Source organism: Lithobates pipiens, unplaced genomic scaffold (genome assembly GCF_037356315.1).
Source record: "Lithobates pipiens isolate NorthernLeopardFrog02 unplaced genomic scaffold, aLitPip1_a1.2 Scaffold_18, whole genome shotgun sequence".
Taxonomy (NCBI): Eukaryota; Metazoa; Chordata; class Amphibia; order Anura; family Ranidae; genus Lithobates; species Lithobates pipiens.
This window is the reverse complement of record NW_027507758.1, coordinates 590,348,432-590,367,146: the sequence shown is the minus strand read 5'-3', so window position 1 is coordinate 590,367,146 and position 18,715 is coordinate 590,348,432. Positions and strand designations below refer to the sequence as shown.

The following is an 18,715-nucleotide window of genomic DNA, read 5'->3' as shown; positions in this document are numbered from 1 at the left end:
GCCTCCGAGTCCAGTCCGGTAGGTTTGCCTGCTCCAGGTACTCCTGGATCAGAGTTCTCCTAACCACTAAGTCAGGCACAGCAGGAGGGACATGGTACAAGCGTTGGTAAAAGGCATGAAATTCCCTGGCTATAGTCGAGGTCTCATGAGTGAGGGTGTCAGAAGCTGTCTTAATTTTCTCAATGAAAGCCCTGGTTTTTGCCTGCTGTAGGGAACGAGCCAGAAGCCTTCCCGGCTTATTGCCCCATTCATGGAACTTTTGTGATACCCTGCGGGCTTCCCGCTTCCATTGCTCGTGGTACATGGCTTTCAACTCTTCCCTCTTAAGTGTTAGGGTATGCAGTGTTGCGTGGGCGAGACTGGCCTTGTGTTGCGACTCAAGAGAGCTAATTTCTAACAACAAGTTAGATTGTTGTTGCGCCAATTCCTTTTTCCTTCTGGAGCCCAATTCCATAAATTTACCTCTCATATGGGCCTTATGAGCCTCCCATAATACTCCCGGAGAAATGTCCGGGTGGGTATTATCTATAAAATATTGATTTAGTTCTCCTTGCATATATGTTTTGTCTGCCTCCTCACAAATAAGGTTCTCATTCAACTTCCAGGTAGCTGGTTTACGGGGCAACGAGGAGATATTAATGGTGAGCAAGATGGGGGCATGATCTGATATAGTAGATGAAGCAATTTCTGAACGTGATAACAGGGAAAGGTGATGGTGGTCTAGAAAAAAAAAATCAATCCTGGAGTAGGAGTGGTGGGCGCTTGAGTAGTGCGTATAGTCTCTTGCTCGTGGATGCATTATCCTCCATACGTCCATCAATTGGGCATCACACAAGCGTTTACGAATGTACGCAAGACGCTTACAAGAAACCGAAGACCTGCCCAAAGACGTATCAAACACAGGCTCCAAGGGGACATTGAAATCACCCGCCAGGATAACACATCCGGTAGCAAAATCCCGTAGCTTCCCAAGCGTAGCAGCAATAAAAATGGCCTGATCTCTGTTAGGGGCATAGAGGGTCGCCAACGTGCATTGCAGCCCGCCCAGGTTGCCCCTGAGGAACAGAAAGCGTCCGTGAGGGTCACTCAACATCTCAACCATATTAAAAGGGGTACCCCTACGGAACCCAATGGCCACGCCCTTAGCCTTATGCACATCAGAGAGACTATAATACCAGGTTGGGTATTGGGGGAGAATAATTTCACCGAAGTGGTGTGAGTAAGGTGGGTCTCCTGCAGGAAGACAACATCCCCCCGCAGGCGACCCAGTTCCCGATATAGGTTATGGCGTTTACCAGGGGCATGGAGGCCCCGCACATTTAACGATAGCAATTCCACCGCGGCCATGGGGATCCGACAGAGAACCCAAAGTGCAACACATTACCTGGGAACAGGACCTGAGGCAGAGGAGGTAGAGAGCAGGGGGGAGAAAGAAAGAATGTGAAAAGAAAAGGAAATAAGAGGAGAGCAAGGAAAAGGTAGTATTTACCAATTATGGCCCGCAAACCCTGCAGCACATGCGGCCCAGACCCATTTGGGTCTAACGCAGCATGTGCAGACAGCAGGGTGTAAGGCAATAAGGAGGCAATCGATCAGGCCCCCACCCCCGGAACCCCAGCCATCGAAACGGCCGGAGCCCGAGGGCCAAGACCCGCCCGACATCCCCCGGGGGGAAAACACATGTGGCCAGGCAGCAGCAACCCGCAACCGTTCAAAACAGAAGTCGCAGGTCACAGCTCCGGCTCCAACCCCAAATTACAAAATATATAATAACATATAAATGAAAATAACTAGCACAGAGATCATGTACAGTTATGCAAACACTAGAACCAAGAACACTGTTCACCAATGTTCACAATAGGGGGGTCCCAGCGTCATGAGGCTGAGACAGACAGAGGCAGAACCCAAACGTCCCCGGTGCAGATCCGCCCGCTGGCACTCCATCAGTACGTTTCCAGTAAGACATGCACCCCATAGGCAGCTTAGGGAGTATAGCGGTGAACACCAAAACAAAAGTAAAAATGAAAATGAAAAACAATAGAAACAATTCGGTATACTTGCGGGACCGGGGAAGCCGCATCAACAGTGTGGATTATTAGGCCGAAGAGCAACATCCAAAGTGCCATCTATGCGTGCAAAGTAGCCAGGCCAGAGGAAGGAACGCGTTGTTTGCGAGACACTTTCTGCTACTGCTCCTCAGGGGTATTCGGTAAGGGTGGGATGCCCTCCTGCCAACCAGGCAATTCCGGCGGGGATATGTTCACATCCATGCAGAATTTCTCCAGATCTTCTGGGAACCGCAGAACCGCCGTCTTCCCATCTCTGTGAGCAATCAGGGCGGCAGGAAAACTCCACCGGTAGCTGATGGAGGATAAGCGCAGCTTATGCAGGGCCCTGCGTCTTTCCAGAGTTTCCCTAGCCAAATCAGGAAAAAAAGAGAGCGACGCACCATCAAAGTTCAGTACCGGGTCCCCTTGATTTTTTGCATGATGCGTTCCTTCTCCTCAAAATAGTGCACTCTGCAGATCACATCTCGCGGAGTTTCCGCCGCTAGGTTGCGAGGGCGGAGGGCCCGGTGCACCTGATCAATTTTCAAAGGGTGGTCCGCTGCATTCCCCAGGAGGCCATTAAAAATACCCCTTACTGATGGGAGGAGATCTTCATCCCCGGTGGCCTCCGGGAGCCCCCGAATCCGAATGTTGTTCCGTCGGTTACGGTTCTCCTGGTCCTCGATCTTATAGAGGGCGGACCGATGGGCGATAGCAAGAGAGCGGGTAGTAGCTTGCAATGACCTAATGGCGGTAGCGTGCCTGTCTAGCCGCTGCTCGGATTCTTCCACTCGGTCCAACACCTGCGCGAGATCCGAACGTACCGCGGACACTTCCCTCTTGATGGACTTCTCGAGCCCCAAGAGCATCGATGCCAGTTCCGATTTCGTAGGAAGTCCGCTCACCAGCGCCGCCACATCCGACCGACTTGGTTCACCCTCCTCCCCTTCAGAACCCACCGACGAGGCCCGGGACTGCGATCTGTGTATAGGCCTGGGACGGGGGGCGGGGCACGCGGCCGCGCTCGTGGCAAGCGGAGAGCGGCCTAGGCCATCCATGTCCCCCACCTCATCAGGCTCCGCCAGGAACCGTTTAATCGATCCCTCGGGCCCAGCTCTTCTTCGGCAGGGACTTGCCAGTTCTCCTCCCCATCTTTCCCGAACGTGTGGAGTGGTTCATGCGGCGAATAAGTGCTAGAATACCGGGGTCAGCGCCGGAGCTCAGGGACGATGCGTCCTCACCGCTGCATGCCGAGACCACGCCCCCCCCCAAGACCACGCCCCCCAATAGAACATGTTTTAAATTTTTCCGCCGGATCGAGAAATCCGTTTGTGTGTATGCTAGTCCGACGGACAAAAACCGACGCTAGGGCAGCTATTGGCTACTGGCTATGAACTTCCTTATTCTAGTCTGGTCGTACATCATCACGTTCGAATCCGTTGGACTTTGGTGTGATTGTGTGTGGCCAAGTCCGTTCATTCGGAAAGTCCGTCGGAACTCTGCCGAAAGTCCGTCGGACCTAGTGCCTTGAAAAGTCTGGTCATTTGTACGCGGCATTACTCCTTCCATTAAAACATATCCGTCCTTATTCCTCTCGGATTTGGTGTCTCCTTCTATTTATTTTGCGCATACTGCAGCTAAAATATTTAGGTAGGAGAATAAGGGCCGGTTCACACTGGAGGCGATGCGAGGTGACACCGACTTGCCTCGCCGCGACCTGCCGCGACCTCAGCGGCAACTTGCAGATGACTTCTGTATAGAAGTCAATGCAAGTCGCCCCGAGGTCGCCCGAAAGTAGTACAGGAACCTTTTTTCTGAGTCGGAGCGACTTGAGTCGCTCCTCTCAGAACGGTTCCATTGTACAGAACAGGGGTGACTTGTAAGATAGCGGCGAGGCGAGTCATGTCGCCTCGCATCGCCCGCAGTGTGAACCGGCCCTAAGTCATAGTTATTGTTAAATTAACCAACACATAGGGGTCTACTTATAAAAAGAAGAAATAAAAATACTTTGCAAATGTATCAACATTCAAACAAGCAGAACGAATAATAATGTTTGTAATATGTGTGTAATAGTTTCCTTGTTGCCTTTAGCTGAACAAATGGAAGATTCTCCAACATTCATTTGTAAGAGAAAAATGGCTATAAGAACATTTGACCAAAAAGCTTTTCCATTTATAAACAGAGAAATAGCCTAACACTATAGGCTAAAAACCTTTAACCAGCAGGGTAAATAATATTAGGGAGACTTTGTGCCGTGCACTGACTAGGGAGAATCCAGTGCGAAAGAGTTGAATGAATTGGAGTCCGGAGGAATGAACCTCCAGCTGCAGTATGCAGCAAAACATTTACAAGTAGTCATTTTTTTTTGTGACAGCTTCCTTCTAGTTGTTAGGGAGCCAGCACCCCCTGGTATCCTAACAACCACGGATGCATCCCTGCCCGGCACATTTAGCTGACAGCCAGGGATTCTTAGTTGGAAAATGAAAATAAACAGTGTAGTGTAAAAAAAAGTAGTGTAAAAAAAGTGTAAGGTAGTGTAAAAAAAAAAGTGACATTTCCCCAAAGTTATGTTTTTAATCACCCCCAGCTTTCACCCCATTCCTGCCCAGGCCAATTTTTCGTTTTCAGCGCTGTCACATTTTGAATGACAATTGCGCGGTCATGCAACACTGTACCCAAATTTTAAATAAGCCAACATTTTTTAAAACAAAAAGTTTTTTCTCTGTTTCTGATGAGGCTGCACTTATAGGCACTAATGAGGCGGCAATGATGAGGTGGCACTACTGGACACTGATGAGGAGACACTAATATGTAGCACTGATAGACGGCATTGATATGTGCATATAGGCACTGATGGGTACTGATAGGTGGAACTGATGGGCACTAATAGGTGGCACTGATGGGCATTGATAAGCGGCAATGATGGGCACCAATAGGCAGCAATGATGGCACTATAATAGATGGCACTGGCAGGCAGCACTGATGAGGAGACACTGACAGACATTACAGATGGACACTAATTGACATCTGTGATGGGCACTGACAGACATTACTGATGGACACTGATTGGCATTTTGATGGACACTGATTGGCATCTGATGGGCACTGATTAGCATATGTGGTGGGCACCTCTGATGGGGCTGCGCTGATAATCAACGTGTTGATTATCAGCGCATACTCCCCCCATCAGGAGAGCCACCGTTCGGCTCTCCCTGTCAGCGCGAACCGAGGAAAGCTGATTACTGGCACTTCCTGGTTACCGCTGTGATTGGTCACAGCTGATCACGTGGTTAAAAGCCTATTTCATAGGCTCTCTCCCACAATCAGAATTGTGAGGTGTTGGAGCGACACACAGGACCACAGATCACTGCGCACGAGCGGCTTATCCTGCTGGATGTCATATGTCACCTTGCAGATGTCAATCCACTATAGGCCAGTAGGGTGTGCTTAAGGGGACTCCACTATACCTATACCAAACTCTTATGCCGCGTACGCACGGTCGGAATTTCCGACAGAAAAAGTCAGATGGGAGCTTTTCATCGTATATTCTGACCGCTTGTATGCCCCATCAGACTTTTACATCGACTTTTTTTTCCTTTCATCAAGATCTCCTTTTTTTTGGATTATTGAAAAAATATTTTCTAGTGATCTCCATATATAATTTTTTTTTGTGTGTCAAGTTACCACAATAATATTATTTTCTTGTATTTTTTAACCTCAAGGAGGTTGGTGTCCCTTGTTAATTTGACATTGTCTTTTTGAAATGTACCTACCTACTCACAAACAAACTGTCCTATTTGTAGAAAAACACATAGGCAAGTATTTTCAGAAAATAAAATATCCATTTATTCTGGGTAACAAAATAAAGAGTAAGGCAACACTGGAGACATTTTGGAATTTTTTGGAAGCCTTTTGGCCCCCAGGGCAGACATTAAATCTGTGGATAATAAAATTGTTAGCTTGAGGAGTTCATATCATTTGGAGCTCAATCTGGTCCAGAACTCCCAGAGATCAGGACCAGCAGCAGATGATATCTATGTCCCCAGGCTGTGGTACTACACCAGCCTGCGTCTTCTGTCAAACCAGACTGAAACCAGGCCATCACTTTCTTCTCTTCACTCACTGCAGCCTTCCCTCCACACTTCCCTGCAGCCTTCCATGCAGCCTTCATTGGAGGCTGTGGCTCTGGTGGTGTACTTGTGGCAGGAGGAAGAGGAGGAGGATGGGTGAGTTCACATACGTGGTTATTCTCAGACAACTGGCCCCTCAATCCCTTCTGAAGGACCTGAGCAAAAATTTCCTCATAGACGAGGCATTGGCCCTCCTCCAATTTCTGCAATCTAGTGGCTAGATAGCAGCCATAGGCCTCTTCATCATTGGGGGGGGGGGCTTCTGAGGACGTCACTTGCTTCCCTAATGAGGCCCAGTGCTGCCTCCTCTGTGATAGTCCCCTTCCTGGGCCTTTTTTTGTAAGGCGGAGGGGAGCCCCCTGTGATTGGGTGAGGCCACTGGGCCCGCCCACCTCCTGGCTGACATTGGGCCCACCCATCTCCTGGCTGACACGGGGCCTACCCACCTCCTGGCTGACACCGGGCACGGCCTCCTCCTGCCTGCCACCGGGCACGGCCTCCTCCTGCCTGCCACCGGGCACGGCCTCCTCCTGCCTGCCACTTTCCAGACCCTCCTCCTGGCTGAGCTCATCCTGTGTATAAAAATGGGACAAAGTTTTAGTTTTTGGTTCATCAATCACACACAATTTTCAGCTCATGACTTGCAAATTGAATGTTAATAAATGGAAAAGACTATCATTCTGACCCCATTATTTTTCATTCTTGCCCCAAACATTTTTGGCCACTACTGTCTATTGATATGTAAATCATTTTTTTTTAATCATTAATTTGTTATCAATTATAACATCTAGTTAACATCATTAATATTAGACAATAACTATGTATAAAAATAATATTCCTGACTCCAGCTGGGCGCATCCACTTCTTCCAGGATGGAAGGCCCAGGTTGTTCCCTGTCAGCCTCTGCTGGAGTGGAGGGAAGGCTGCATGGAAGGGTTTTCCTGATTGCTGATTTCCTGACTTCAGACTGCAGTTTTTTGAAGTACTACAGCCGGGGGACATGCACATTCTCTGCTGATGCTCCTGATCGGAGTGATTTCTTGATCTTATTATGCTCCTTCTTATACATGTTGCTCAAGATCCCAACTTTCTTTTCCAAGAACTGGATGGTTGCATCTGGGACCTGAGTCTTCACAAATTCCAGAAGTTTCTCCAGCGTTGACTACCTAGCTTCTTTATTATAATATAAACTTTGTTTCACCTGTGTTTCACAAATTCTGCATCTCCCTCTACTTGTCAGTGAAACTGGCCATAAATTCTGGGTCCTTAAAGTGAGCTATAGGAAGATAGCGGAGGCCCGGCAAGAAGAACCAACGAGGGGGACAAGACCCCCGAAGAGGGGGACAAGACCCCCAAAGTTGGAAGAAGACCCCCGGACGGTGGCAGCGATGACGAAGAAGAAAGCCGGGCTCCTCCGCTAGTAAAAGAGCTAGCAGAAGATAGCGGAGGAGTCCGGCGAGAAAACCCCCCAAGACGGAAGACCACCGGAGCTGTGCAATAAATTATTTTAAAAACCTGTGTTGTGTTCTTTTATGTACACTTTTTTCCCCAGGTGAATGGGTAGGGGTACAATGTACCCCATACACATTCACATAGGGTAGGGGGCCGGAATCTGGGGGCCAGCGAGGTGTCAATCTCACTGATGGAGGTGGCGACATTGACCTCCTGCGCTAGTCCTGTCTACCTGGAGCCGCATTCAAAACAAACAGACTTTTCTCCGTGTGTGGGCAAGTCCGTTCATTTCAAAGGTCCGGCGGACTAGCGCACAGACGGTGGGATTTTGAGTCAAAACTTCTTTCTAAGTCCGCCGACGGCAGGACTGGGCCGTGTGATACAGCCAGCGGCCATAGCCACTGGCTGTATCACGGGAGCGTGCCCGCAGGTGCTTCTCACCATGCGAGGGAGCTCGCATGAACATGAGAAGTACCTGCAGGAGGAAGCAGAGACAGCCGCCGAGGGACTCTAGAAGAGCAGGTTCGGGGCCACTCTGTGCAAAACGAGCTGCACAGTGGAGGTAAGTATAACATGTTTGTTATATAAAAAAAAAAAATATTTACTTTACAATCCCTTTAACTCTTCTGGGAAAGCTATCCACAAGGTTTAGGAGTCTGTCAGCAAGTCCCAGCCAATGTTGCAAAAATATAAAAACAAAGCTAATGCATCTACAATATATTAAAATTTTATTTTTTGGGGCTTAGAAACATTTTAACACCCTAAATTCACACTAAATATAGACATACTGATAATCCAATCTCAATAGGTAAGAACAAATCAATTTTCCACAAGATAAACAAGAATTCTGGGAATTAACCTATCTCACAAGGGGCCAAATACTAGAATAAAAATGTTCCTGCAGACTAGATATAATTGCACAGAGATGCCCTGTGCAGAAGACCATACATTACATTTTTAATTACATTTTAAATCCTTATCAGGACTATTTCAGTTAGGACTGTGATCTGAAAAAAAAAAAAAATCTATTATTTTAAATGTTATCATCACTCTAAAAAAAAGGTAAGTTAAACATAAAAGGCTTTTCTTTTCATTTAAACTGACTTCCTTGATACTGAAAAAATAATCCTGGATTTAAAAAATATATATCTTTTCATTTAAAGTAAAAGATGTAATCGCTTAAGTCTTATAATATGCTTTAGCATGTTAACGTAAGTTTCATTTTTTTTCTCCATGTTTTTGAATCTGCACCTTTCATTAAATTAATAGTAAAAAAAAAACACATAAAAGTGTTCCATCCAAAATTAATAAAAACTAATTTATGCAGCTATTCAATAAAACTTTGATATGCTGTGCAACACACTTTTATTAATTGTGTTAATCAGCTCTTTAAAACAAAACCAAAAACCCCATAAAAACACATATAAGAAAAATTGTATTTACTATACTCTGTAAACGAATCCAAATATAACTGCAATGTAAAAAAAACAAAAAAACTCCACAGGTGTAAACTTCAGACATTATGCGATAAGCCAAAAAAGCAATATAAAAAAAAACTCTGTGCTTTATCACCCATAAATAACGTCTCATCGAAAAACGAATAAATGCAAAATTAGAATCTAAATCAATGGTGTAAGGAACAGTGTAATAAATGAAAATAAAGAAAGAACAAAAAAAAAGAGAGATTAATGCCCCATACACATGATCAGAAATTCTGTCAGAAAAAACTTGGATGGTTTTTCCGACAGAATTCCGCTCAAGCTTGGCTTGCATGCACACAGTCACACAAAAGTTCTCAGAAATTTCGACCACCGAGAACGGGGTGACGTACAACACTACGACAAGCCAAGAAAATGAAGTTCAATGCTTCTGAGCATGCGTTGAATTGTTTCCAAGCATGTGTAGGAATTTTGCATGTTGGAATTGGTACAGACAATCGGAATTTCCGATCGAAACTTTTTCCGACCGAAAAATAGAGAACCTGCTCTCAATTTTTTGCTGGCTGTAATTCTGCCAGCAAAAGTCATATGGAGCATAAACACGGTCGGAATTTCTGAACAAAAGCTCACATTGGACTTTTGCTGGCAGAATTTCTGATCGCGTGTATGGGGCTTAACAATTTAGGGCCCTATACTCTGTGAGAAAATAATAATGAAATAGTGTTTTGTTTGTGTTCAGGAAAAACTTTAGAGGTACAGACTTCAAATATAAGTAAAAAAAAGGGCTTTTTTTTCAAAATTGGTGGTATTTTTTTTGTTTATAGCGCAAAAAATAAAAACTGCAGAGGTGATCGAATACCACCAAAAAAAAAAGTTCTGTTTGTGGGAGGAAAAAAAGGATGTCAATTTTGTTTGGGTGCAATTTTTCACGACCGCGCAATTGTCAGTTAAAGTGACACAGTGCCGAATCGCAAAAAATGCTCTGGTCAGGAAGGGGGTAAATTCTTCAAGGGCTGATGTGGTTAACAGGAACAGTATTGTATAATTTTGAAAAGTAGGACTTTTATGATTTTTTGTTACTATTGTGACATGATGGAACTAATGTATGTTTTTCACTAAGTTAACTATTTTTTTATTGAGTATACCATATATTAGGTTTTCAATACTAATGAGTGCTTTACTTAATTTTTGTTTAGTTTATTTGTGTTAGAATATCACATAACGTGCTGGTACAGCTCACACTTATTTAGTTCATACATTTTGGCTTTTTAGCACAGAAGTGTTTTTTTTTTTTGTTTTTTTTTATAATTTTTTGTTCCTCTGAAGATTGCTAGGGGTTCCTTGAGATATGATCAAGGTATGGCCAATTAATCACCAATTTCATGGTGCCTATATAGTTCCATGACCAACTCTATTTAGCTAAACAAGTAGCATGACACCAATTAAATATTTTGTTGTCTGTAAGGGTGGCATTCTGACTTCCACTGTAAGGGTTGGGTCCTTCTTACTGACCTCCAATGTAAGAAGCATTTGTTCCCCAATAAAGTGGTTTTAGCAAGGGTTCCCCATGATCTGAACATTTTAAGGGTTCCTCTGGGGTAAAAAAAAAGTTGAGAAAGGGAGTTCTACAATTAAAAGCTGTACCTGTGTTATAAACGAGCACTCATGGAGGCACAGTTGATTCTGTTGCTTATAGGAAAGGAAATATGGAATAACGAACAAAGCTCCCAGTTTCTGGATTTGTGATGGATGGGATCACTTCACCAGTTTACTAAGGATAGGCTTGCCAAGCAGAGCAAACTGGTGATACATTGTGAACCATGGGTGTCCAACTCAATTTAATTGTGGGCCACATCAGAATTATGGTTGCCCTCAAATGGCCAGCTGTATCTGTAGGACCAGATGTCCAGAGCAACCCCCCCCCCCCCCCCCTTACATCAGATGTCAGGAGCCACCCCACCATCAGAGGTCAAAAGTTCCCCACCATTCCTTACATCACAGTACACCTTACCCCCTACCTTATGCTGCTGTTGGCAAGAATCTGGCGGCAATGTTGCCAAGCAGAAAGTGCAGGGTCTGGAGGAGGACTGGAATCAGCTGCCAGAGTCTGTGGAATGCTGAGACCAGGGGAGGTGGAGATGAGGGTATGCTGCAGCTGCACGGAGAAGCTCATAATCTGTAGGAGTAGTTCTGTCCTCCCCTATGCTGCCAATGGCCAAGACAAGGAAGTGGGCGAGATGAGGCGAGTGACAGAGCTGCAGGAGAGGTGCGAGGGCCACGTGAAATGGCCCAGGATTTGGCCTGCAGGCCATGTGTTTGACACATGTGCTGTAAACTTTTAATCATGAAAGATCAATGAAATTCACTGCATCCATAGTTGGGGAAGTGATGTCATTCAGATTATTTAGTTATATTAATTTACATATGTGCAGCATAATTATATAAAAATGTCACTTATATTTCTATTTCTATTTCCTCTAAGCACTAGGATCCAAAAATTAATTAATTACTCTATGCACTGAACCAATAAAAGGTTTACAATCTGAGAATATTCTATAATACTGTATACTCTATGTGAATTATCATACAGTCTTTCCATCAAATATCTCATTTAATTTTATATTTTGTATGAAACAAAAATATTCCTCAATCACAATTTTGGATTAGTTAGGATGCATGTTGGGAACCAAAGTGCTGTAACCGAATTCATTCTTCTTGGGCTCTCAACCGACCCACTGGTACAAGTTTTGTTGTTCCCCATTTTCCTGGCAATCTATATGTCCACACTGATTGGGAATCTTCTTCTCATAGTGGCCGTGAAAACTGACAAGCGCTTGCACATCTCTATGTATTTTTTTTTGGCTAATTTGTCATTTTTGGACATTTGCTATACCTCAGTCATTGTACCAAATATGTTGGTTAACTTTTTTGCACCGATGAAGAGGATTTCATTTATTGGCTGTACCACCCAAGTATTTTTTTACCTGCTCATGGGGGAAACTGAGTGTCTGCTTTTGGCTTTGATGGCCTATGACCGCTATGTTGCAATCTGCAACCCTCTACGTTACAATATGATCATGAACACAATGCTCTGTTTGTGGATGATCAGCATGGCATGGCTGACTGGTTGCATAATATCATCCATTGATTTGTATTTTGTATTCCGCTTAACATTCTGTGGCCCTAACACCATCAACCATTTTTTCTGTGAGGCACCACTGCTGTTACAGCTCTCTTGCAGTGACATCTCATCAAACAATATTGTAAAACTGGTGGGCACGGCCATCTTGGCCTTCATCCCACTTTCACTAATCCTTTTTTCCTATTTTCGAATCATTACCACTATTGTTAGAACTCACTCTGGTAAGTACAAAACCTTTTCCACCTGTGTTTCACACCTGGTAGTGGTGGTCATTTTTTATGGGACAGCTATGTTCATGTACGTTAGACCAGAGCATGCAGACACAGAGGACACAGACAAAAGGGTGGCAGTATTTTACACAGTGATCACCCCGATGCTGAACCCCCTGATCTATAGCCTGAGGAATGAAGATGTTAAGAGAGCCATGAGGAGGCTGGTAAGAGATAAGTGACGTATTTCCCTCAAAGTCAAATTGAGTTGTTAGTTAAATATGAGAAGGGGCAACATGTGTGATAAACTAAATGAGAATCATTTTCCCAAAAGAAAATAGTTCATATTATGCACAAAAAATACCAAGCCTTATTACCAAATGACTAGTATACTTTAACTACTAGAAGACAGGCATGTTAAACCCTCTTCCTGTCCAGGCCATTTTTCAGCACTGTGATACTTTGACTAACAATTACTTGGTCATGTAATCTTGTACCCAAATACATTTTATATATTTATGAGGCAGTTAGAGCTTCCCTTTGGTGTTAATTTATTTTTACTATGGTCAGGGTTCACTCCAAGTGTAGAGCTGTACATTGGCTCCTACCATCTCTCCTAGGTGAAGATTCCCGTGCCCAGACCTCCTGTCTGCAGGGTGGAGTCCTCTCAAACTGGGAGCCTAGAGCCTTGGTCTAGTCATTACTTAAAGCCCAGAACACAGCTGACCAATTAGTGTACTGGCTGTTTACTATACCTGGACCCTGGCAGGGTACCACCCTGCTACACTATATAAGGGAAGACCAAAATTCGAAGACGAAAAAAAGTTTCCCTTAGTTTCTGCTATAAAAATTTGCAAAAGAATAAACTTTCTTAAGTTTAGATCCAAAATGTATTCTGCCACATCTCAAAATATAGACTGACCATCTCATTTCTTGAGGCCCTAAAATGCCAGGACAGTACAAACACCCCCAAAAGACCCATTTTTGAAAATTGGATACTCCAAGGTATTTAGCAAGAATCATGATAAGTATTTTGAAGTTGTAATTTTTTTCCCGCAATGTTTTTGGAAACTGAAGAAAGTAATTGAAATTTGATTTCATTTCACAAGTTGTTATTTTAACAAGTTATTACTCACTTACATCATAGGCATACTTAGATTTACACCCCAAAACAAATTCTTCTACTCCTCCCAAGTATGGGGATATCACATACGTAAGACTTTTTTGAAGCATAAATTTAGAGAGTGGCCCAACACTCCAGGGAGAACCTTTAGGCTTCCAAGGGGCATAAATTACAAATCCAATTTCCTGACAACCCATCACATTTTGTGAGGCCCTGGAATCTGTTGCCAAGACCTAAAAGACCACATTTTGTGAGGCCCACAAAATGTTGCCAAGACCTGAAAAACCCCACATCTTAGCATCACAGAAACCAAAAAATAGACTTACCAGGGCCATGATACATGCTAAGGTTGAGGCAGTCCTATTGGACAGGGTACGTAAGTATGAACAATCGTGGAAAATATGGGTGGACTTCGATAAAACCTTACTCTTCCCCTGCTGAATACCCTGCACATGTCCTCTGTGCTCGTATGATGCATGCTTTAGCTAACCCTCTTGGGGCCCTTTCCCATCTCTTGCTATTCATTACCCTCCCACCTTCTTTACCCCTCTCCCTAGCTCTCTTTCCTTCTTTTTCTGTTCCTTGAGGCTTTCTCTTTTTCTTCTCTTCTTGCTCCATCAGCCTGCGGGTTTCCTCTTTACCAGTTACCTGCCCAAATGGATGTTTACTGAGGTAACATCAGCTATGTGTCCTGCTTTGCCAATATGAGACCCTATAACTAGTTGTTTACCCTCTCCTCCATATTGTATTATTTGACTTGATCACTTTATCTTTCTTATACAGTCTTGAACCCCAACCCCAACACAAGGTTCCACACCAAGACAGGGCATTTTAGATGTTATAAGTTTATGTCTCTGTTGGGATGATGAGATTCACATGCCAATTAGAAACATTCTGTGGTCAATGTGCATCTAACTCAGACTTTAAGATACCTGCTACCATAGGCTGTGCCCCCCGGCTGTTCAGATGTGTCATTAGGCAGCCATTTTGTTGTTTTCTGTGTTGCTTCTTTGTCCATACTTGCATTTCATCTCCCTGTACCTGTCTATGAAACTGCCCATGAATTCTGGGTCCTTAAAGGGATTCAAATTTGCTGTAAGACAATACACAAGACAAAAACACTAATGTCAGCCTAAACTCTCATAATCTTAACCCAATATAGGCCTCAATATTGAAGCAGTATAGGCCACAGATGGCCCAAGAAATTTTTTTACCTTCATTTAGGATGCTCGCCACTTCTGTTCAGAACGTAGGTATGACACATGCGTGTTAGCTTGATATAAACTTTGCATGCGTGAAAATGAGGGAGTGCAACCCCTTCCTCACAACTGAAGTAGGTGAGAGGAAGGGGTTTCACCCCCCAAAACACATCCATTGATCCCCCATGATGGGAGATAGCATATGTTGACATTAGGCATGGGATCAGGAGGGAAATACCCATTTTGACTCCCAAATTGTGTGCATCTTTAAAATTTGGCTTTTACAGCGGTGACATCACCCCATTTGATGAAGGCAAGATCAACACATTTTGGACATACTATAATGTCTGATATTGCCTTCAGTTTTTCTATGTTGAACTTTGTAAGTTCCACAGTTGTGTACTATATGTTATGTTGTGAAATATGCCTGTTTATACAAAAAAATATATATATTGTAAAAAACAATTTATTTAACACAAAAATGTTAGAACACCCATGTGAATGTGCACAGAGTAAAACGTTTGCTAATCTTCAATGTGTGGTTTCTTCTTTCCATGCTCAATACCAGTTTTTGAAAAATGTTGTGTTTACAGTGACAATGGCCCTTATTTACTAAAGGAAAATCCACTTGGCATTACAAGTGCACCAAGAGAACCTAGGAGACAGCTAAAAAGAAACAGAAGCAATAAAGAAAATTCAAGATTTTATCAGATATTTTTTTTTAATTATTTATTATTAATTATTATTATCATTTTGTTTAAATAAAAAAAAAATTAGACATTGTCTGGCATAGCAATGGCCCCCCTACCCATAAAATAATTGACATATTTCTCGTGAACTTCACGGGTGCTTTGGGGTGCCAAGCCAGGACGGCCAGTATCCAGGCCCGTCAGGGGATTAGCAGGAAGTCCGGCCTCAGGCCAAACTGAGGCAAGATAATTTTGGGCAATGCCAGGCCACTAGTCTGGAGACGTCTGGAAAAATCCATCTGGGTGAAGACTCCTCCATCCGACATCCAGCCATTCTTCCCCACGTCCACATAGAGGAACTCATATTGTGCTAAAACCATCGCCATCAACACTATACTATTAAAATCCTTATAATTGTAATAGTAAGACCCCAAATGGGGTGGTGGCATGATGTGGACATGTTTCCCATATATAGCCCCTCCACAGTTGGGGAAGTCCCAACGGTCGGCAAAATGGGAGGCCACAGTCTGCCATTCCCATGGCGTTGAAGGAGACTGTGGAGTCAAACCAGAAAAAAAATATTAGTACTTTTGCACATAACATTGCAAGCAGATTATACAAAAACATTCTTGCCCAACATCAGTATAACATTTATTTTATGGAGTATTTAAAGAAAGAAATATATGGCCCACTTATCAGATTCATCACCCCCTCTGATAGCCCATTGTAAAAATTTTAGGGGGGTTCAAGCTGGAGCTGCATTTGGAACCCCAAAAAAAGCCTATGGCACTCTGCCTGAATTTAAGGACAGCAATAACATTTGCACACATTTTAGAAGATGTTTCAGGTAAATCACTACAATGGAGCTGACAAAATACATTGTTAAGTGACTAGGCTAGGTGAGTATGAGCCCAGGATAGCATGCTGGGGAGGTTAGTGAAGGTAAATATGCATGTAGGCCAAAAAAGGAGCATTAAAAGCTTACAGCATGCATGGTGACAAAAGGGACATTCACAGCATATTACAATCATGTTAATTAGGGAATGATGAAATAAATACAATACATAAGCAAACATTAAATACATAGAATGTGATATTAACCACTTGCCGACCGCCGCGCGACGATATACGTCGACAGAATGGCACGGGCAGGCATATGGGCGTATATTTACGTCCCTGCCTTCCCGCGGGTGGGGGGCCCGATCGGGCCCCCCCCCCCGGTGCCTGCGGCAGTCGGTTTTCGTACGGGAGCGATCCGGGATGAGGGGGCGGCCATTCATTCATGGCCACCCCCTCGCGATCGCTCCCGACGAATAGAAATGCTCCGTGACATCACTTCCTCTCCTGTAATGTAAACACAGGAGAGGAAGTGATGTAATCTCTCCTCCGTGTCGGTATTTTTCGTTCCGGCACCGAGGAGAGAGGATCGGTGAGTTGCACCAACACACTACACGTACAGTAGAACATGCCAGGCACACTCACACCCCCCCTTTACCCCCCGATCACCCCCCCAATTACCCCTGCCCCCCCAGTCACAGTGACACCAATTGCATTTTTTTTTTTTTGCATTGGTGTCATTTGTGACTGTAATAACTGTTAGGGCAGTTAGGGTTAGCCCCCTTTAGTTCTAATGTGCCCCCCTAACCCCCCCAATAAAGGTTTAACCCCGTGATCACCCCCCGTCGCCAGTGTCACTAAGGCTGGGTTCACATTGCAGCGGTTTATGAGAACGGATGTGATTCGCACCGCACTGCAGTGCAAATCACATCCGATCTCTGTGCGATTCGAGTTCAGCCATACAGATAGTATGGCTGAATTCGTGTCGCACCCGCCGCAAACTCGCAGGGGACCCTTTTTTTGGTCCGCAGCAGAATCGGATCGCATGGGTGTTCACACCATGCGATCCGAGTTTGCAGATCGCACTGCGATATGCGAACTGATCTGGGGGTGTCATTAACATTTCACTGACACTCCCAGCAGTTCGCAGAGGGCAGCGTGAACTGCCGCCGGGAGGCATGCGATGCGGGGACCCACGGATTCGTGGCGTTCCTGCATCGCTAAAGTGTGAACCCAGCCTAATAAGCGATCGTTTTTCTGATCGCTGTATTAGTGTCACAGGGGACTCTAGTTAGGCAGGTAGGTATTTAGGTTCGCCGCAGCTTTTTATAGCACCAGGGACCCCCATATACTACCGCATAAAGCCCCCTGATTGCCCCCTAGTTAACCCTTTCACCAGTGATTACCATATAACTGTTACAGGTGACGCTGGTTGGTTAGTTATTTTTTTATAGTTTCAGGGCACCCGCCATTTATTACCTAGTCTCACTAGTGTACCCCTAAATTTAGGGGTGTCTACTTTCCAAAATGGGGTCATTTGGGGGGGGGTTTGTGCCATCTTGGCATTTTATGGCCTTCAAAACTGTAACGCCCTTAGAAAGCCTGAAGGCGGTGCTTGGTTTTCGGGGCCCCGTACGCGGCTAGGCTCCCAAAAAGTCCCACATATGTGGTATCCCCGTACTCAGGAGAAGCAGCAGAATTTATTTTGGGGTGTCATTTCACATATGCCCATGGCATGCGTGAGCAATATATCATTTAGTGACAACTTTGTGAAAAAAAAAAATAAAATAAAAAGTTTGTAATTTTCCCGCAACTTGTGGCAAAATATAAAATATTCCATGGACTCAACATGCCTCTCAGCAAATAGCTTGGGGTGTCTACTTTCTAAAATGGGGTCATTTGTGGGGGTTTTGTGCCATCTTGGCATTTTATGGCCTTCAAAACTGTAATAGGTAGTGAGGAGTGAAGTCAAATATTTACGCCCTTAGAAAACCTGAAGGCGGTTCTTGGCTTTCGGGCCCCGTATGTGGCTAGGCTCCCAAAAAATCCCACACATGTGGTATCCCCGTACTCAGGAGAAGCAGCAGAATTTATTTTGGGGTGTCATTTCAGATATGCCCATGGCATGTGTGAGCAATATATCATTTAGTGACAACTTTGTGAAAAAAAAAAAAAAAAAAATTAAAGTTTGTAATTTTCCCGCAACTTGTGGCAAAATATAAAATATTCCATGGACTCAATATGCCTCTCAGCAAATAGCTTGGGGTGTCTACTTTCTAAAATGGGGTCATTTGTGGGGGTTTTGTGCCATCTTGGCATTTTATGGCCTTCAAAACTGTAATAGGTAGTGAGAAGTGAAATCAAAAATTTACGCCCTTAGAAAGCCTGAAGGCGGTACTTGGTTTTCGGGGCCCCGTACGCGGCTAGGCTCCCAAAAAGTCCCACAT

At 44.3% G+C, this 18,715-nt stretch overlaps 1 protein-coding gene across 1 annotated transcript; it reads left to right on the top strand.

The window, feature by feature from the left end:
• Positions 1–8,557: 8,557 nt before the first annotated feature.
• On the top strand, positions 8,558–15,231 carry LOC143989142 (olfactory receptor 2D3-like). The gene is made up of 2 exons (XM_077489169.1): positions 8,558–8,692; positions 11,552–15,231. The coding sequence occupies exon 2, from the start codon at positions 11,742–11,744 to the stop codon at positions 12,660–12,662; it is 921 nt and encodes a 306-aa protein (XP_077345295.1). The 5' UTR covers positions 8,558–8,692; positions 11,552–11,741; the 3' UTR covers positions 12,663–15,231.
• The last annotated feature ends 3,484 nt before the right edge of the window (positions 15,232–18,715 follow it).